General features: G+C 41.5%; 1 protein-coding gene across 3 annotated transcripts in view; it reads left to right on the forward strand.

Moving 5' to 3' along the window:
• KCNMA1 (potassium calcium-activated channel subfamily M alpha 1) overlaps window positions 1–5,033 on the forward strand; it is a 671,545-nt gene extending 666,512 nt beyond the window's left edge. For 2 of the 3 annotated variants that reach the window (XM_081955703.1, XM_081955705.1), the window contains one exon: window positions 4,593–5,033. In XM_081955703.1, the coding sequence (XP_081811829.1) occupies window positions 4,593–4,744 (152 nt within the window). In that variant the 3' untranslated portion in view covers window positions 4,745–5,033. Of the gene's footprint in view, window positions 1–4,589 lie in introns of all 3 variants that reach the window. The other variant, XM_081955704.1, reaches the window with a different exon arrangement.
• The last annotated feature ends 17,119 nt before the right edge of the window (window positions 5,034–22,152 follow it).

A 22,152-nucleotide genomic window follows, 5' to 3' on the forward strand; every position in this document is an offset into this window, starting at 1 on the left:
ATTATCCTCTGTGAAGCCAAATTCTCAATGAGAAAGAAGTCTAAATGAAGGGCTCTCAGATCTCACTCCAGCAAACACAATTCTAGTTTAGAAAGCCACTTTCAACCCACTTGTGGGTGCTCATTGGTCCCTTAAGCCATCTTTAATGATGCCATCTGATGTACCTCTGGTCCTGAAAGCTTCTGACCATAACCAGATCGGGTTTTTTTGTAAGTGCCAAATTTCCAACAACAGTGACCCATGTGTGGTCACTGCATTAATTTTGGTTAGATTCAGGTCACGACCAAATCGGGTTGCAACCAAAATTGTGGAATGAATTATGGTCATGACCAGAGGTTCTACTGTAGTGTCAGAAGAATAATTTGGGATTCCAGCTCAATCAGGGGTTGCGTAAGAACAAATCAACATGAAATCCAGACAGCTGTGAGGAATGGAGATTGTATTTATTCCCCAACACAGAGCTCTGCCCATGGGGTTATCTATAGAGAAAATGGGGTACAGATAAGTTGCTTTATAGAGGGTCTGGTTCTTGCTGTGGGTTTGAGGGGCGTGAATGTGAGTACATGCTGGTTCTAGTGTGTGACCCTTTAGGAGTGTGGTTATATGTATGTGTTGATCCAGAGAAGGGGTTGATTAAGATGCAAACTGAGTCTCTTTGTTTGAACTGTGAGCATTATAATTACATTTACATTGTTCGCGTTAATTGAGTTTTGTGTGTTTACAGTTTGAAATCAGTGTTTAATTCATTCTTATGTTTGCCGTGAGTTGAAAGGATTTTGTTATTATCACTTGACGGCTTTTCCAGACGTTTTGGGCAACATTAGCAACTTGGTTTCCTGAATCGGTAACGTTGTTGGAGACCTGGGTTAATTAGCGTATGGTTCCCTATACAATATTTCTAACACTGTTTTATATACATTTATAATTTCTTCCCACAATACACTCTCATTCATGAAGGATCAGATGCCCGATGTCACTCATGCACCAATAAGACACCACAAAGCTTAATTGCTGGGTCAACTGAGATGAAGGAAACCTCTGGAACAGGGGTGTCAAACTCAATTTCATTAAGGGCCTCATCAGGGTTGTGTTTGACCCCAGGAGGCTGGGATGGGCATGGCTGGGGTGGGCGTAGCCAGCTCAATGTCACTCTTGTCGGGATGCGTATGGTGGCCCAAGCACTTTGCCAGCGAAAAGAGGCTCCCGAGCTCCGTTTTCGGCTGCCCCAGCCTCCTGCAATCTTCTGCCACTGAAAATGGAGCTTGGGAGGCCTGGTGTAGCAGCAAAGAACCCAAATGCATGCCTCTGTACTATGCCTCCATTTTAAAACATTATCCAGGAGTTGAAGGTATCTTTATAGAAAGGAAGAACCAGTTTCTACCTACTTCCTACTTCAGACATTTTAAAGAGAGGGACACCTGTATGAAATAGGTTGTATGCATGATCAAGATAAGTAACTTTCCTTCTTCAGGTTTCCTCATATTTATTTGATTTATATTTGATCTTTCATTCAGGAGGTCTGAGTGGCATGTTCTCTTTCTTTCCTATTTTTCAAGCGGGGTTGATTGGGCTGAAAGGTAGCTTGAGTTTTCAGGATTAGGAATGAATGCAATTTGTGGTGTCCTCCTGTTAGTCTAAAACTTTCATCGCTTCCCAAATTCCCAGATATGTGATCCAAGGTCTCCTTTGTGTAAAGCAAAGCATTTAAGACAACAGTTCTGACTAAACACCAGCCTGATAAAAGAAACAGAGATTCAATGTATGCTTGTTTTGGTTTCTTTCTTTCGTTTTAATTTACAAAGCCATTGAAAAAGTGTTTGTGTGAACACACAAGGCTTGTAAAACAGGCGAACAGTCACAATTGAAACACATCTCGGAAAAGCCAGCTGAAGCGTAGCTCATGCAAAATTGGTTTCTACAAATGCATAATGGTTGGTGCGTCATACTTGAACTAAATGCTTTTTTTAATGAAGCTGAAATTATTTCTGGAGTGTAGTTTCTCTGGAATATATCCACACACACACCACTGCAACCCTGCTTCCTTTCCAAGGCTCATGAACTATTCAAATGTTCTGATGACTTTAAAAGATATATGGCTGTATATGTTTTTTTTTAAAATACCTTGTTTGACCCCCACCCCCCACCCCAAAAAAGATAAATGGATATGGAAAGACACCGTTGAAATCTGCCAAGCTGTAGATCATCTTAGAACAGACTGTAACTTTATCATTTTGTCAGGAAGAATAATTTAAGGCACTTAATCAGTTAGCAGGGTTTTCACATGATGAATTCCTATGGCCAATCTGTTCAAATCAGAGCAAACTTAATTAGAGACCAAGGAATTTAGGAGCACCTGCATTTGCGATGGAAAAAGAACCTAGAGAGAAGTAAAGACGTCCGGGAGCAAAATAAAATGACTGGTAACGAAATGCACAGGGTAGAAACCTCTATGTGTCATCTAAATTTCTCACTTATGTGGCTTGATGAAAACCTTGCAGAAGTTAACAGCCAGTTCTGGTTACAAAGTCAGTCAACATGTCACCACAACAGGAAAGATTCCTGTAAATGTCAGGCAGATTAAATCACTGGATTGGTTGCTACCCTGGCTGTTTTCTTCCACAACAATGTCTTGTGTAAAAGCCACAAAGGTGTTCCTTTCTAAGCAATTGATTAGACAATGGCTGAGGCTGAAAAATGGCCCCTTATGGGCAACTTGGTTAGAGAACGTGGTTCGTCAGTAACACGATGCTGATGATGCTGGCAACATATTGGAAGCCAAGGTAAATGGCTCAACTCAAACTTTCTCTTCCCACCCAAAGGATATCTTTTTCAGTGATTCGAGTCAATTTTCATTCAGTTTTTTTTCCCTTACCCATTCTATCCCTTTTGACTGGTTTTGTTGTTGTTGTCCGCTTCCAGGCATGGGGGAAACCAGCCAATTTCTGGTTCTCTATCATTTGTCCGTGTGTTGATCAGAAAATCTGTTCCAACCTGTGTTTTACAATTAATGTTTGGGATGGAGTTTTTTGGGGGGGCGGGGTGTAAATTCTCACCATGCATGTAGATAGGCATTTCCTACATCCACACACGCACACATGCAGACACGCAGACACACAAATAGGTATATGTATACTAGAATAGAACAGAACAGAATATGGATTAAGAATAGAATAGAATAGAATAGAATATGGAATTTAGAATAGAATAATATGGAATAAGAATAGAACAGAACAGAATATGGAATAAGAATAGAATAGAATATGGAATAAATATAATAGAATAGAATATGAAATAAGAATAGAATAGAATATAGAACAGGAATAGAATAGAACAGAACAGAATATGGATTAAGAATAGAATAGAATAGAATAGAATAGAATATGGAATTTAGAATAGAATAATATGGAATAAGAATAGAACAGAACAGAATATGGAATAAGAATAGAATATGGAATAAATATAATATAATAGAATATGAAATAAGAATAGAATAGAATATAGAACAGGAATAGAATAGAACAGAACAGAATATGGATATAGAATAGAATAGAATAGAATAGAATATGGAATTTAGAATAGAATAATATGGAATAAGAATAGAACAGAACAGAATATGGAATAAGAATAGAATAGAATATGGAATAAATATAATAGAATAGAATATGAAATAAGAATAGAATATAGAATAGGAATAGAATAGAAGAAAATATGAAATAAGAATAGAACAGGACAGGACAGGACATAACATATGTAATAATAATGGGACAGAATAGGATGGGATAGGATAGGACAGTATAGGACAGGACAGGGCAGGATAGGATAGGATAGGATATGTTCACTGCCTTGAGGTATCTGTAAAAATAATAAAGGCAGGATGCAAATAAATAAATATGTATGGTGCACTATATGCTAAAGAATGCAATTAGATACTGCTCCATTGTGACAAAGCATAGCTTTCCATGGCCATTTACCAAAAACCCCATATGTGGGGTTTTTTTCTGATGAGAGGACAACCATGGTCATTAAACGGCCATTTTCAAATGTTGCCAGTATCAACAACTACACTTCAGCCATTCAAGCATATCAAATAAATGAATCCTCACCAGTGAGTAAAATAAAAGATGACAATATTCAGCAATATTGAAAATTCCCAAAGAGCTCATTTCTTTTCAGGGAAAATTTAGCGCAGCAAATGCATTCCTGTCCTAATCTCAACCATGGAGCACTTTCCTCATCGTGGAGCATGTCACTAATCGAGTAAGAGGCTCACGTTTTCAGAAGTTGGTTCACTTTCCATAAATAAGTCAGCCTCCTACCCGTTCTTTTTAACTCTTTGCCTTCAAGCCAGCAAGCTTTTCATCCTTCCATCTAATCAATGTTCTCAGGTTTTACAAAACCTACTGCCCTTCAACGCTAGTCATTGGTCAAAGCCGCTTCCTCTTTGATTGCTTTGAAACACCACGCAACTCAGACTAAAATGCACTTTTCTCAACTGCTTTTGGCATGGCACTAATGACACTTCTTCTTTTCTTCTTTCCTTCTCTCTCTTTCTCTTTCTCTCTCTTTCTTCCTGTGTTTCTACTCTTCAGCAGAAAAGAAATGGTTTACAGATGAATCGGAAAATGCCTACCCCAGAAACATTCAAATCAAGCCCATGACCACACACGTGGCCAATCATATCAATCAATATAAGTCTACAAGCAGCTTGATTCCACCAATCAGAGAAGTCGAAGATGAATGTTGACTCCTAGGACAGGACAATGTAGTGGTTTTTTTTAATAAAAAAAATAATAAAAAAATAGAGAGAAAGAGGGAGCGACAAAAGGACCTGATGGACTTCATGAACGGTGATATAACATTTATTCCTCTTTCATGCTGAACCTTTGGTGGGAAAAGTGAATGAAAAGCAAAGGTTTGCCAGAAAGTACAGTAGACAGATTTTTTTTGTTTGTCTGCCTTTAATATTTGCTTCCATGTATTTTGGAAACTATTTCATTTATATATGAACATAATAAAAACAGTCATGTATAGTCTCTAGCATTTTAAATTATTTTTATTTATTAGAAAGAAGATATATTATGAATATATTTCTTTATTCATTGTCAAGTATTTTTCCCTTAAAACAGAACAGCTGCAGATTGTGGCCGGACTCCATATATAAAACAAATATATATAAAACAAATATATATATAACTGGTCTTGTTGTATTCAGGTCTTTTCCCATGTAAGATTGAGATTGTCTTGGCAACATTTCGGCGAGGTCTCACTCGCCATCTTCAGGCTTGGGTTTTTGGCTTAAAGCAGCTCCGACCACGCTTTAAGCCCAAAACCCAGCCTGAAGATGGCAAGTGAGACCTCACCGAATCGTTGCCAAGACAATCTCAATCTTACATGGGAAAAGACCCGAATACAAGAAGACCAGCATATATATATATGAAAGAATTATACATTCTTGCTCCTTTCTATCCCTCTCAGGAGAATGATGGTCACAAATCGAGGCAAAAATGTAATTAAGAGAGAGAGAAATAATGTATTTTAAACAAGTCCACTTGTATTTTAGTAAATCAAAGAAGAAGAATAAACAATGAAGAGTTTACTAGAATGTTTCTTTTTCTGGAAGACATGTATTTTGTTTAGCATTGACACCAGCTCTTAATAAACTAAAGCTTATTTATTTTGGAAAATAAAAGTGGAAACGTTCTATTTTTATAGAAAGAATATTATTCTGGAATGATGAATCATTAAAGACAAGCCTCCCACTCTGGTGCCCTCCAAATATTCCCCCACAGTGGAAGACACTAGCTTGAGAATGGCTTTCTAATCATTATAGAGTCACGGATGTTCATAATGGAATCTTCCAATCAAATAATTTTGTTACAGGGGCATTCAGACCATGAGTTTTTATGAATATATATGCAGCATTTGAATGGTCTTCCCAATGTGCTTTTCCAAAAGGCAACTGGACTTTCTTGGGGGGCGGGGTCCGTGTAAACATTTTTCTTCTCATATCCAAAAAGCTTCTTCAGTTCTGTTGAGTTCAGTTAAGAACTGAAGAAGCTTCTTGGATGAGGAGCAAAATGTTTTCAAGGGGAAAAAAACTTAAGAAAGTCCAACTGTCTTTTGGAAAAGCACTTTGGGACAACCATGACACGGAGAATTGAGAATCTCCATAGACATTTGAATGGTCTCTGTTTCTTCCAGAAACCTGTAGAAATTAATTTCTGTAGCTTTCTGGTGAACATTATCAGAAGATCTCAAGATGAAGAGGGGTTAACCATGATGATTGAAAATTTCTCCACAAGCTTCAGAAAGCATTCACAACCCAATCTCATATTTTAAAAGTTAGGCTTATTGTTTGATTTTTATTAATCTAGGGGGGGAAACTGAGGTTGGCTACACACCCTAAAAAGTGACAACATCCATGCCGATATCTCAGTGGTGTCTTGTGTTAATGGCAGATTCCAGCTTCTCAGTCATCATACATGCAGATGTTAATCAAGCTCTTAACTGTGATGCACACACTATGATCCTGACATGGCTTACGCTAAGCTACAGCCTAACCTAATTTCTGACTATTTTTTTAAAGTTAGAAATCAACTATTTAATTTCCAAGTGTTTGGAACTCTGTCCGTTACAGTTACATCAAATGAAGCATAAGCATAATAATAAAAAATAAGGATTATGCTTAATGTCAGAAACACAAAGCATTTTAGAAAAGGCTTACGCCTCAAGAGCTTTTCTTCCTCAAAATGGTGGACGGCCTCTCTAGCCATTAGACAAAATTGTGGCGTCTCATATCTGTATTGCAAAATACAGTTATTCCAGCATTTGAGGCTGTAAATAATTCAGCGACTCTTCTCTCTCCAGTTTAAACTATGTACTACTACCACTGGCCTGCATCCACCTAGAGAGACAAGTCCTTGAAGAAAATGGCTACAATCAGGCGGAGGTAAAAAATGACACCAGGTCACAGCTACACAAGCTAATGTTAAGCTTTGTAATTGTGCAAAGTGTAAACATCCTGAGATTTAAGCATTCTGTGCTATTGTTATCATTAGAGTAATATCAGTGAATCAAATCAGCACTGTATGAATCCAGTACCTTAACCTAAAAATTACTTCAAGCTTTAAAGTTGGTCTACTAGTTGCAAGACAAATATATTCTTATTTTGTCCTAATAGATTGAATTTCCAGAGTGGCTCCTTCAACGGTGACTACTGTATCGTTAAGTTTTGCAGAATTATTTATTCAAATGTACAAACAAACGAGACTGGGGAATATAATGTATGGCGAATTGAACTGTTTGATCGAAAGGACTGGGTGTCATCCTTTTTTCCTGAAAAATCAGCAATGAAGGGCAGTTTTCTTTAGCCATATAATACGACCCACGCAGAGGTGGGTCAATACTTTCGAGAAATCTTAACTGCTGTAAAAATATGGGCAGCTGGCAAGGGGTCTTCTGGTTTTTGCACTAGGTATGTTTTCAAAGGGCCCGATCCATGATGGATGTATGAACAGGCAGTTGTGGAATAGGCCATGGATGCTGTCAGTTTCTGTACTCCTTTTTCCTCCATGAACTGAAAAATGATAAAATTATAACCTGCTTTGGTAGAATAATATACCAGATGTTTAGAATATTGGCTATGGCAGTAAAGCATAGAAAATCAATCCAAAGAAGTACCTTTAAAAGGCAGAGGGTTCATATATATACAATACAATACAATACAATAGTAGAGTTGGAAGGGACCTTGGAGGTCTTCTAGTCCAACCCCCTGCCTAGGCAGGAAACCCTATACCGTTTCAGACAAATAGCTATCCAACATCTTCAAGACTTCCAGTGTTGGGGCATTCACAACTTCTGGAGGCAAGCTGTTCCACTGATTAATTGTTCTCACTGTCAGGAAATTTCTCCTCAGTTCTAAGTTGCTTCTCTCCTTGATTAGTTTCCACCCATTGCTTCTTGTTCTACCCTCAGGTGCTTTGGAGAATAGTTTGATTCCCTCTTCTTTGTGGCAACCCCTGAGATATTGGAACACTGCTATCATGTCTCCCCTAGTCCTTCTTTCTATTCAACTAGACATACCCAGTTCCTGCAACCGTTCTTCATATGTTTTAGTCTCCAGTCCCCTAATCATCTTTGTTGCTCTTCTCTGCACTCTTTCTAGAGTCTCCACATCTTTTTTACATCGTGGCGACCAGAACTTGCTGGTTCACGATTGCTATTTGTTGATATATGTGTGCCTCTGGGCGACTCATACAATCAAAAGAGCAAAGAGTAAAATGGTATCCAAACAATGACAATACCAGTGGTGTGTTCGTACCAGTTTGTACCGGTTTGGCCGAACTGGTAGTGGTTTGGCCTGGGTCGCTGGAACCAGCATTTTTATTGTACCATGCATGCGCGCACAGCGTGCATCAAGCATGCACGGCGCGGCCATGAGCAAACGGAACCTACTCCTGGACACCACCCAATCCCCCCTTCTCTATCTTTTACCCACTCTTGTTTTGAACACGAAAGTTAAAAGATGGCACTTGAATCATAATTACTGCACTTGCCAATTAACAAAACAGATGTACAAAGTTTTCAATTCACTTACGTGAATACAGCTAATATACCCTTGGTCCAAAAAGAGGGCAGGCTAGAATATATAGCAGCAGCTTCTTGGCTAAAAGCAGCTTTCTAAACTTCTGAAATAGTTCTGAAGAACCTAATATGGTTAGGATAGTGAAGGTACGGAATTTCTCCCAATTCTGTGAGCGAAGAAGAACTAGAATAAATGTTGGGTGAATTCAGCTTTGCTGGATGTCATGATTGGCTTGCCTAAGCAATGTAACTGTGGCCCTGGGCTGCCCCCATTCAAGGTTGAGCCAATTCAGAGCTACATTCACTTGCCATCTGCATAATCACTATAGCATTTCTACCCCATAGAATTCCATAAGAATCTCTTCAGCCATGATTGGAAATGTATGCTTCAAAATTGTTGGCAGTGGGTGGGAAATTGGTTTGACTCACAGACTTCGGTTTCATACAAAGTGGTCTTGACATCTTGCCTCTTTAAGGGGTCCTTGGTGCACTCTGATCCCGGTTGTTTTCCTGCAGGACTAGCACTGATGATGTTACCTAGCTGGGTAATGCAACGCCTGCAAGAAAACAACCAAGCTCAAAGAGCACCAAGCACTCCTCATTTTAACCCTGAGCCATAAATATTCTTCTTTCTAGCACGTGACATCTCTTTCTTTTCCTCATAACTATCAGTCCCACACAAAATCCTCTATCTCTGTATTTGCCTTCACTATCTTCTCATCCAGGCAATCTTAATTAAGTCAGAAATGGGTCCAGTGAAAATGGTAAAACAACAACAACAAATTAATAATGTGTAAAACAGAGAAGAGATGCAGTAAAAATTGTGTTACTGGTGTGGCAGTTTAGGTTCCCTTCCCCTCCTTGGAAAATTATGTTTTATGAACGTTTACCAAAGTAAGTTGGGAATTTTGCATGAGAAAGGAAGAAAGAAATGTGTGGATTGCTCATTTCTTCATTTTATAATATATGTACTTATTATATCTATATTTGATAGAATTCATAAGTGGTTCTCGAAGATCTCACATAGATGTATGACATTTTAGCTAATAATTTTGCCTTTTTCATTGGGAAAATGAAAGCCTTCATTTCTTAGGTACAGGTAGTCCTCGACTTACGACCACAATTGAGCCCAAAACGTATGTTGCTAAGCGAGTTTTGCCCCATTTTACGACCTTTCTTGCCGCAGTTGTTAAGTGAATCATTGTAGCGGTTAAATTAGTAACACGGTTGTGAAGTGGATCTGGCTTCCCCATTGATTTTGCTTGTCAGAAAGTCGCAAAAGGAGGATCACGTGACCTGGGGACACTGTCACAAATATGAACCAGCTGCTAAGCATCTGAATTTTGATCACATGACCATGAGGATTCATGATCGTAAGCGTTAAAAACGGTCGTAAGTCACTTATGTCAGGGCCGTTGTAACTTTAAACGGTCACTAAACAAACCGTTGCAAGTCGAGGACTACCTGTAATCATTTTGTGCTCTCAAGTTCATTTATTCCTAATTTTGGGGAGGTGCTCACAGCACATTGTGGCTTTCATGCCTTTGAGAGCCTGTAACTTTGATGAAAAGTATAGTGCTGTATTATCTCATTGTGTTTTATTGTAAGAGGATTGGGGTGGCATATTAAACTGCTAAATAAATAAGGTCAGACGAGAGAGCTGGAACTCATTCATGAATGCGAGATCTTGGAAGGTGCAGTGAACTGAACGCAGGTGTCACCTTGTAATAAAATTTGACGAGAGACAGCTGAGGAGAAGTAAAGTCCATTCCACCGTGCCTTTAAATTAGTCAAAATGTCAGAAACTTACAACCTGCATTTCCATCATTTTGAAGTGCTAGAAGAAAAGTGTCAAAGGCTTGATAGAAATATAAATTAAGATGATCCACAGCCTGGGCTACAGTGAAAGAAATGAAGTGACCAAAAGCGTAGAAGGGTAGATCTATAGCGGTGAAGTCCTCAACTTGATTCCCGGTTGACCTCATTAATCTGTGTTGTTTCCTCGAGGACAAAATGGAGGCGGCTTCACTTTGCTTTCTTTTTGGGACAAAGTTTTGCTCCTTGAATATCAGTCCACTCCACTGTCCTGAGATTTCCTGATGGGCTTTAATTTAAGGACACAGCAGGTCTGATCATTCTAGTTTCAACTGGTGTTGAACTAGTGAAATGCAAACAGGCATATCCCAATCCGACTTCCAACTGCTCGGAATCCTCGGGATCCTTGGGTGGCTAATAAATTTAATAATCAACAAAATCGGTCAATTGTCAATACTTGGAACACCTTGTATTCACCTACTAACTTTAACCCCATCAAAATAACAACATCTGCCTCTATCCCAGGCAGAGGTGGTATTCAGCCAGTTCGGACCAGTTTGAGTGAACCAGTAGTGGAGATCGCAGGTGGGGGGGGGCACCCACCCCCTGGCACTATGCCGTCCTGTTTAGCCACGCTTTCGAGGCTGGGTGCATGCACAGAAGGTGCTCACAAGAGCAAAGCACATGCACGGAATGGCGGGTGCATGCACGGAAGGTGCGCACGTGAAGCAAGTGTGCGCGCGTGGGGCAAATTGGTGGTAAAAATAAGTGAAACCCACCGCTGATCCCAGGACCTTGGGAAGAACTTAGTAGTAGTGGCCAAAACTATTATGTCTAAACATCTGGCTGATTATGAGACCAATTGTAATAATAATTGTGATTATTGTCTCAGAATCAAATGATAAGCCTATACATTTCTCTGTTTGGATCATTTGGTATCACATCAGCCACCTGACAAGTTTTCAACAGCCTTCCTCAACTTCACTTTTACTCTCTGTTTAGCAGCCACATCTTCAGAATGGTCATTCTAATCAGAGGTAGTATTCAGCCGGTTCGGATCGGTTCGGTCGAACCGGGAGCTCCAACTATCAGCTGGCCCCACCCACCATCCTGTCCTTTATTTCCTGACTTCTTCTTCTTCTTGTTGTTAGTTGCGAAGTTGTGTCTGACCATCGCGACCCCATGAACAACATTCCTCCAGGCCTTCCTTTCCTCTACCATTCCCCGGAGTCCATTTAAGCTCACGCCAACTGCTTTAGAGACTCTATCCAGTGACCTCATTCTCTGTTGTCCCCTTCTTCTTCTTTTGCCCTCCATCGTTCACAGCATTAGGCTCTTCTCCAGTGAGTCTTTCCTTCTCATTAGGTGGCCAAAGTACTTGAGTTTCCTCTTCAGGATCTGGCCTTCTAAAGAGCAGTCAGGGTTGATCTCCTCTAGGACTGACCGGTTGGATCGCCTTGCAGTCCAAGGGACACGCAGGAGTCTTCTCCAGCACCAGAGTTCAAAGGCCTCAATTCATTGGCACTCAGCCTTTCTTATGGTCCAACTTTCACAGCCATACTTTGCAACTGGGAAAACCATAGTCTTTACTATACGCCCTTTTGTTAGCTTTGTCCTGCTTTCTAACTCCTCTAAATCATGTGTCTCAGCTGATTTCCCCCCCCCAGCTGTTTTACTTACCATTGATGACTTGGAAGGTAAGCAGCTGAGCTTCTAAATGCTCTGTTTTCAGTGCTTTGTGGCTGCACAAAGTATTCAAAGTGAACACTGAACAAGTTGTTAAACCGGCAGCATCCCACCACTGATCCTAATGTGGTAATTTAAATGTATCTGGTGAGCACCGAGTTAGGATTTGAGGAAGAATCCATAAAGAACAGCTGGATTCCTCTGGAAAATTCACAAGCAGAAAGTTTTGGTTTTGCACTTTCCAGGAGATTCAAGCATTCACTACTGTGGCTTGTTGAGACCAATGAACTAAGTTAGTAATTTACTAGATCAGGAGTCAGCAACCTGTAGCTCTGGAGCCGCATGTGGCTCTTTCTTCCCTCTGCTGCGGCTCCCTGTCGCCGGTCGGCTCCACAAATGATAGGGCTTTTGGTTAGGATAGGTAGAGGAAAAAGGATGCCATGCTAGGAGAAGACTCCATAGTGGGCACACCAGACTTCTGATCGGCTTCAGAATTGAACGAGGGGCTTTCGGTTAGGACCTTTGTGGCTCTTTGAGTGCTTAAGGTTGCAGACCCCTATAGTAGATCCCCTTCAAGCCAAACCAGTTAATGGCCATCAACTCATCCTCTATGGTGAAATCTATGCTGTCCTCTGAGGCAAATTCTTCATTGTTATACCAAGCATGTTTTTTTATGGGATGGTGTCTTGTTTTCTCCCCAGCATCCCTAATTTTAGAACTCTCTGCCATGTTCTCTTCTGGGATATTTCTTTATTAGCCTGAAAAACAAATTATTTAGGTTTCTTTGCAATCCTTGTTACAATACTAGGAATATTTTCTTAACCCGTTCCAGGATAAAGAAATGAAGGGCCTTGAATGCCCTTTAATACTGAAACCTTTAATAGCATTTTCCCCCTCACGCTATCTTTCTCTCAACACATACACACCAGAGGTGGATTCCCACTGGTTCGGCCTGGTTTGGCCAAACCGGTAATGGTATGGCAGCCTGGGTCACTGGAACCGGCAGCTATCCAGGCCTGTCACACCCCCGAACTGGTTCCCCAGTTGCCACCATCACCATCTTGTTTTTTAGTTCTGCGCATGCGCAGAACAATTTTAATTGAACTGCGCATGCCCACACAGTGTGCAGCCAGCACGTCTATGAGCGAAGTGCACGCACGAGTGAAGCGGCAGTAAAGCCAGCTAGAACCTACCCCTGGTTCACACATGTAATTGTTTCTAGAGAGCTTCCACTAAACGTGTCCTCCTCTTAGTTATTTTCTGTGACAGGGATAGGCTAGAAGAAAAACAGCCGAGGTAGAAATGCGAACGTACCAATTGCTCAGAAATCAAGATTGACTACTGAGTCCCTGGCATTTTCCGCATCAGGATGGGAGACATTCAGAGGTTCTGCCGTAATGCTTTAATAAACTGCTGAGGGGCACTCAGCTGACATTCTTGAAGCCATTTGTTTTTAATTAATATAATTATCTTTATTGCTGCCTTAATCAAGTCACGTCTGTTCAAATAATATCTCTGAGAATCAAGTTCATAGACATATTTGCATGTTTTCTTGGCCAGCAGAGATTACAAAGTTCAAAGGGATCTTGTAGGTCATCTAGTCTAACCCCCTGCCCATGCAGTCCCTACACCATTTCTGATAGATGGTGGCAGTCCAGTCTCTTCTTGAAAGCTTCCAGTGATGAAGCTCCCACAATGTCTGAAGGCAACTTCTGTTCCATGGATTGATTGTTCTCACTGTCAGAAAATTTCTCCTTATTTCTAGGTTGAATCTCTTCTTGTTCAGTTTCCATCCATTATTCCTTGTCTGGCCTTCAGGTGCTTTGGGAAATAGCTTGACCCCCCTCCTCTCTGTGGCAGCCCCTCAAGTATTTGAAGACTGCTATCATGTCTCCCCTGGTCCTTCTCTTCACTAACAAGCCATGCAGAGGGATGTATGTTGCTATTGTCTTTTTGATCACATGCATCAGAGGCTTAACAGAGAGTCTGAAACCAAGAAAGGTTTCACTAGATTGTTAAGACTCTGAAAGCAACATTAGAGTCCAATCACCTGGTCTGGATGTCCCTAAGATGTTCTTAAGAGACAAACTCTATGGAAAAACCTGAGGGCTTCTTGATGTTTAAATCTTATGCAATAATAAGCAACACAAGAGCAATAACTGAAAAGTGGATTCATGCTACAGCAGGGGTCCCCAACCCACGGGCCATGGCCTAATCACAACTGGGCCATGTGAGTAGCGAGCTGGCGTGCCTGCACGTACGCAGCTCAATGCACGTGAGCAGTAGGCTGGTGGATGCGTATGCAGCTCGACTCGAGCGGTGGGCCGTCGCCAGAGGTGGCATTCACTTACCTTCCCTACCAGTTTGCAAATGTTAGCATGCACGCACAGCCTTCTGTGCATGCCCTTTTGGTGAAAAAAGAGCTTAAATGGGATGCCCTAGAGCCGGGGTGGGTGGGCGGGGCCACCCACGATTTCCGCTACCGGTTCAGACAGTTCGTCTGAACTGGGAGAATACCACCTCTTGAATACCATGCCTGTGTGCAGCTTGACTTGCGCGACTGACAGGCTGGCAGACACACATATGCATGCACAGCTCAACTAGTCAAGATGCTTGCACATGCTGCTCATGTGGTCCAGTTCCCCTGGATAGTTCCCCTCTAACACCCCCCCATTTCCCTCCATCCCCTGTAGGCCGCTGTGCTACAGGCTTTCAGAATTCAAAATTCATCATATCATCTACATCTAGATCACCCAGGATTTCCTTAATGATAACCTCTTGTGGTTTCTGGGATGTAGGTCCTGCACAATAGAATCTTTTGAAGGGCTTTCATTTTGCTCATGCAGTGGGCAGGAACCCCTTGATCTGCTCCATTTTGAAGCAGAAACAACCACACCAAGCTTTGTACTGCGTATCAAGGCCCGTGCTCCAAAACTGAATGACACCTGTGTCCTTTCTAAAAAAAAAGACACTTAAAAGTTAAAAGCTTCAACAAGTTTCCTTTCCAGGTAACAGATCCTATTGAACCTCGGTACAACTTAAGGCAGGCAAAAAAAAAATGCCCCAAACTCAACAAAACAAAAGAAAAATGTACCTCCCTTCCAAATGTGCTGTTCCATCCAATCATTTCTGGCTTTAGATCAGGGGTGTCAAACTCAAGGCCCGGGGCCGGATCCGGCTCACAGAATGCTTAGATCTGGCCCATGGGGCTGGCCTGGAAACAGCAAAGGACCATCCAGCAGTGCCTCTGCCAGAAAAAAGTGGAGCTGTGTTTTTGCTGGCAGAGGGTTGCAGGAACCCATTGCAGCTGAAAACGGAGCTCGGGAGCCCGGTTTCACTAGCAGAGCACTTGGGCCACCACAGGCACCTCCAACATGAGTGACGTCAAGGTAGCCATGTCCCCCCTGTCCACCCCAAGGTCAAACACAACCCTAATGCAGCTTTCAATGAAATCGAGTTTGACACCCCTGGCTTTAGATGGTCACAGTAGGCCGTGAGTGATGCCTAAACTGGACATTTCGCATCTGAATAATAAAATTCAATGCAACATACGCACACTGAAACAACTACAGAGCTGTGCATTGAGTATCCTGTTTCCAAATCCTTTGTAACTCAACTTAATTACTTATGGGTCACATTTCAATAGATTCCACAACTGCATTGTTTTCACATCTTATTATCCATACCATAGTGTGGTCTCCATTCTTGAAACTGGTCTTAGTACTAACTAGCAAATAATTCAGATAAGCTTCCTTGGTTCCATTAAGTTCTTCAGAATTGTTTGATTGAGTTGTCCAGACAGAACTGCATTAGTATTAGAGTTGGCTAGTCATGCTTTCTTTATGTGCCGAGCATCAACTTGCTTGGATTTGTCAGGTGAGCAGCAAAAGTTCATAACATTTATGTGAAGCTCCAGATTCGTCCTCAACTTTTTCCTTAATTAAATGCTTTCTTAATAGGCAAGAATGGTATATACATGTGTCTAGCAGTTTAGAAAATGTAGTTGAGATTGGTACATTAATGAAATTTAAGGATTACTAGCTTGGAAAGAAATATGAAAAAGCAATCAGAGGTTTAAAAATGGATATTCATGGACTCAAGGTTGTTTTTTTTTAATTGCTCTTTTACAACATGGTGCCCTTCAGGTATGTTGGGATTTTAAAAACCCAGAATTCCTACTCAACAGAGTCAAATGCATTCTTACAATTCTCAAAACTCTATTGTTTGGGGATTGTGCCCAGAGAGCACACATGTCTAGAAGTTACAAATTTTAATGCCTATTATCAAAACAAAACAAAAATATCAGCTATCAAAAACGTCCTACCTAGTCTATCCACACTCTATCACAGGAACATAGATTGGGCTGTAACCTCCAGAGACAGCTGTCTGAGCTAGCTGTTCCTCCTGAAGGTGTCCTAGGAAATGCCCGTGGCATTAACTCAAAGTTCATTAAGAAAAAGGAGTGTGACAACATCACTTTTACTTTTTTTTATTTGTCTAAGGCTTGGAGGGAGAAGGTAGGGGTGAGTGAGAGGTTGCAAATGCTGGTGCTTGAAATGATCTACCTGACTTTGTCATATGTAATATCCTGTGATAAATATATTGTCTTGTAAAAAGGGTTTGTACATAAATTGTACATGGTTTCATTTTGTATTTTTCTCAGATTAAAAATGTATGTATTTGTGTTGTAAAAACTCAAGAACCGATATTTGTGTGGCTTTTTCTTCCCCGTCCCTCCCAGTTCTGCACATATGGTGTATAATAAGGTACAGATTTGGATGATAATGGCATAGGCTGGGTGAAGCTACTTCGTTCGACAAGCCACAGTTGTGTCCAGCATCGGCATGGAAGCAGGATGAGGATGAAAAGCTGCACAATCGCAGCTTCTCTACAACACAAAGAATTATTCCATTTAGGCAGATGAAAACTACTGCATTTTTCAGAGTTTAAGACACACTCCCCCTTAAAAGAGGGTGAAAATTTGGGTGTGTCTTATACACCAGCTGTAGCCCCACTCATCTACCAGCCAGTGGTGGGTTTCAAATTTTTTTAGAACCTCTTCTGTAGGTTGGCCTGCTTTGTGGGAGTGGCTTGCCAGCCATGTGACCAGGTGGGAGTGGCTTGATGACCATGTGACCAGGTGGGAGTGGCTTGCCAGCCATGTGACTGGGTAGGCATGGCCAACTTGTAAAATGTGGTGAAAGTCACTTAACAATGCTCTTGCTTAGCAACCAAAATGTTGGCTCAGGAACTCTGGCATTGAAGTGTGCAAGTCTTAAAGCTGTCAAGTTACAGCCCCCTAACCCTTTAGAAAAAACCCCCAGGGGTGTTCAACCTTGACAGCTTTAAGACTTGTGGACTTCAACTCCCAGAATTCCTCCTCTCGCTCTTCATCTTGATGATGTGCAGACAAGCAGGGGGAGGGAGCTGCAACTGGTTCTAAATGGCACTATAGATTTGTGGAGCCTCTTCTATAGAAGAGGTTAGAACTGGAAGGAACCCACCCCTGACACCAGACCTCACCCTTTGGCCTCTGCCTCCCAGCAATTTGCCTCCTTGCAGCTAATAGCAAACAGCCTGTTTCAGTTTCAGCTTCACCACAGCCTGATTAGCACAAGCAGCTGATTGTTGGTTGGATCGGCCTCCTGACCATCAGCTGTTTCAGGTTGCAGGGATTGCCATTGCCTATTGCTGCCTCTATGTGCCCCATTTTTGGCCCCGACATCCCATTTCTGGCCTCTGTGCACCCTGTTTTTGCCTCCACATGCCCCATTTTTCACCCATTCTGATCCCTGCCACCCAAAAAGGGTGGAAAATGGGACAAGCAGAGGGTGAAAATGTCACTGCGTTAAATTGTTTGCTAGTCTGAACTGAATAGCTGAAATGAAAGAGTTACTGCGCAGGTCATAAGGTCTTATCTGACAATGATGTACTGCGCCTGCTCTTCACACATTCCAGAGACTTCTCTTCCCTTTTGATCTTTGTCCGTCTGCCAGGAAGCTGGTAGACAAACTGTTTTCTGTCAAAATGTAACAATTAGATAGATTTGTTTTATTTCTTTATTTCTTATTTTTGTATTATAGCTTGTTTTTTAATTAGAATATGTTTTCCGGGATTTTTATTTCTTTTTTTTTCGCACCTTAAAGATAATGCTGTTTGGAAACGCCGCGATCTAAGACCTCATTTAGTTCAGGGTGAAATCTTCCCCTGACAGAAAATGGGGCATGTGGAGGCCAAAAATGGGATGTGGAGGCCAAAAATGGGGCATGTAGAGGCAGCAATAGGCTATGGCAATCCCTGCAGCCTGAAACAGATGATTAGGGATTGTGTGAAGTCAAAATGTTACTTACCATGGATTATGAAAAGAGAGCATCATTCACTTCTTTTAGTCAATTGGTTTCTCTACAACCAGAGATATGGGAAGGATTTAACATTCTAAGTGGAGAGGCATGATGATTCCAGATGGCATGCTCAAAAAACAGCAGTCACACTCCATCTGTCTGATACAGCCGAGGCCAGTTGCTGCCGACCTGTCATTCCCAAACGGAGCTTCCTGAATGGAGTTCTTGTAGGGATTCACCGGGCAAGATGATAACCCAAGCAATGAAATGGCAGCCCAGAGTTTCAACACCTTGTCCTGGTCTTCGCCGCCTTGGGGCTGTGCCATGTAGGTGCTGAGACCCTGGGAAGAGTGCAGAGAAAATCAACAAAGATGACCTGGGGTCTGGAGGCTAAATCATACAATGGATGGCTAAGGGAACTAAGTATTGTGTACACACACACACACACACACACCTTCTCAGCCTTGTAGGTGGTATGTTTTCTTCATCAATCAGAGTTTGAGGGTTTGGGAGTTCGAGGGTTCTGTGCAGTACCATAGCTGTTCCTAGCACTGCACTCTTCTGGACAGAGAGTTCTGGTTATTTCTGGCACAATGGGTAACCCGATAGCAGTCTTCCAACATCTAAGAGACTGCCACAAAGAAGGGGGGCATCAATCGATTCTCCAAAGCACCTGAAGGCAGGACAAGAAGCAATGGATGGGAACTAATCAAGAAGAGAACCAACCTAGAACTAAGGAGTCTGTCTGTCTGTCTGTCTGTCTGTCTGTCTGTCTGTCTGTCTGTCTGTCAGGGTTCCAAATAGCATCCAAAAGCAAATGAGAGTCCAAGGCAAAGTATTTCTCTAAGTTCCAATTTATTAAGAGAGTCATGTTGGTACATCTGGGAAAACCCTAATCTGAGCTTCCTGGGTTTCCCCCACCCAGTTGAGAGTTCATGATCTTGCCCCCACACCCACAAGTCCATCACATGGTCCAATCTTCTACTGCCCTGCTGGCAGTTTCACCGATCCCGTTCCGCTGGCAGAGGAGTAGAGACAAAAGGTGACCTTGGAGTCTAGAAAGAATTTTTTTTTTGTATTGTAAAATTTTATTGGTTTTTACAAATGTTTTAAGGAAAAGGCTAAATAGATATAGAAAATTTTGACAGCTACATCATGCGGGAGGTGGAAATCCCCCCAAATCTCACAACTTTTACAAAAAAGAAGAAAAAAAAAATCAAAATTTGAATAAACATTGGCAGCTTTTTGTTTTTACATTCAATCATCAATATATTCAATCATCTTTTGTATCACTTCCAAGAATTACATTATAACAACAATTGCAATAATGTTTCAACTCATTTTTGTGACCTGAGTCTTCTGAGTGTTGCATCCTCCCCCCTGTCTGCTGGCAGAGCTGCGGCTCCTCCCTCCTTCATATCTTGTGTACTGTCCCCTGTTTCATCTAGGAGGGCACTATGTTTTTTAATGAAGGCCTCCACCTCCACAACTGTGCTGATTCTAATTCTACTGTGCTGATTCTAATTCTACAGAAAATCAGCATTCCTTCTGGCATTAACCATCTGAACCAGATTCCATTATTATATAATTTCTTTGCTAAAGAGGAATATTTCTTCCTCTTATCTCTTACTTTCTTTGGAATCTGTTTAAGAATGGTTATTTCTTTGTCTTTATATTTTAGTGGTCCCACCCTTTGAGCTCCTAAGACCTCATCTTTTGTAGTCTTTCTAAGAAATTTAACATGTATTTCTCTTGGCACGTTGCGTGTTCTAGCATATGCTGAATCCATCCTATAAATCAGATCAATATCCCACCATAGCTGTTGTTTATCTCTTTTAATATGTTCTGCTAAAATTGTGGTCATGATCTCCTTGAGATCTTCATTCTCTGTTTCTGGCAAGTTTTGAAATCTAAGAAAAAAAGACATTCTCTCAAATTCTACCTTTATCATATGATTTTCAAATTCTACATTCCCCTTCTGTTCCTTTGAGCTCCCTTCAGTCGCTTTAGGTTGTAAAAATGAAGCCAATGGTGTCTTTTGGATGACCAGGCTGGACGTAGAAGATGTTGGGGCCGAAGACAGCTTACCAGGCGGTAATTTTTTGGGACCCATATTAGGTTCAGAGATAGCTATAAGTCTGCCCAAAGAAATGGCGTCTGTGGAAAGACACAACCAGGAGAAGTCACAAGGCAAGCAAGTTCAGAGGCGAGTGTTGGTCTCTACACAGCTCCAAACCAGGTGATATAAATCAAGTATTCCAAATCCAAGGGAGATACGTGCAAGGAGGGGCTCCTGGAGATCTCTAGGGTGTGATATAGTACAAAGCCAGAAATTCTTTCAAAAGGGAAACTTCATTCATAAGTGCAAGAAGAAGGAGGAAGTTGGCCATCTCGGCTCCGCCTTCACAGGAGATCAGAAAGCAACATCCAAAGTTTCCATAAAGTAGTTTAAAAGAAGCAACTCAGCAGTCCTCCTTTGCAATTGTAGCAAGAAATCATCCTCCCATTGCTTAAAGGAAGAGAAAGTAATTTTTTTAACTCTCTCTCTCTCTCTCTTCCGAGAGAGAGGGATTTTCCAATTGCCGCTTTTCTGGGGGGGGGGGGTGAACCCCCCCTCCAGTCTTAACACTTCAAAAGATTGAAACCACAGTTTAAGAAAGGCTGCTGTTCATCAATTAAGTAGTTAAAAAGGAGATTGAGGGAAGCTTCCCACCTCACCGCATTTCAGCTGTAACGTCCGATTAGTTGTTTCCTTCCAGGCTCCGCTCGGCGAAGGCGCGCTGCTGTGCACCCCCCACGCTCCTCGGCTCCTGGGGTGAAGCGGGAGACCCCCCTGTGGTTGCCGCTGATTCAGGGGGTCCCAACAAGCCACCCTATGGCAGGGAGCCCCTCCAATGTTCCCTGTGCTCCCCCTAAGCTTAAAGGGAGCCCACCGAGAAGACGAGCAGCGGACGCGAACGTCCATTGCCTTCGGGGACCGGAAGTCATCTGAAAGGAATTTTATTTTGACAACATCACATTCTACTCCTTACTATTCCCCCTCCCAATTCCCCACTAATGAAACAGCACAGCAGAATAGAATATTAGTGTGGCAGGCCAAAGATCCCAAAAGGAACTGGCTGCAGGCCTGACACTATCTATCTATCTATCTATCTATCTATCTATCTATCTATCTATCTATCTATCTATCTATCTATCTATCTATCTAGAGATAGATAGATAGATAGATAGATAGATAGATAGATAGATAGATAGATAGATAGATAGATGATAGAATGAATATTAAAGTGATAGATGCTTGTGACACAAGGTGCCAGGATCAAAACTAGCTGGTGGTACACCTGTAATTGTGTCTTCCTATCTGGTTTGAGAAGGATTGGCAACAGTAATCATCACCTCTAGACTTGATTATTACAATACATTTTACATGGAGATGCCTTTAAAGACTCTGGAAAGGATACAGAGAAGAGCAATAATGAGGATTAGAGGGCTGGAGGCTAAAAGATGTGAAAAATGGTGGCAGGAATTGGGTTTCTCTATAGTGAAAAGAAGGACTAAAGGGGACATGATAGCAGTGTTCCAACATTTGAAGATCTGCCAAAAAAAGAGTGGGTCAACTTATTTTCCAAAGACAGAACACAAGACAAGAAGCAATGGATCGAAACTAACCAAGGAAAGAAGCAACCTAGGACTAAGGAGAAATTTCCTGACAGTGAGAACAATCAAC

The sequence above is a fragment of the Natrix helvetica genome (genome assembly GCF_964273705.1).
Source record: "Natrix helvetica genome assembly, chromosome: 5".
Taxonomy (NCBI): Eukaryota; Metazoa; Chordata; class Lepidosauria; order Squamata; family Natricidae; genus Natrix; species Natrix helvetica.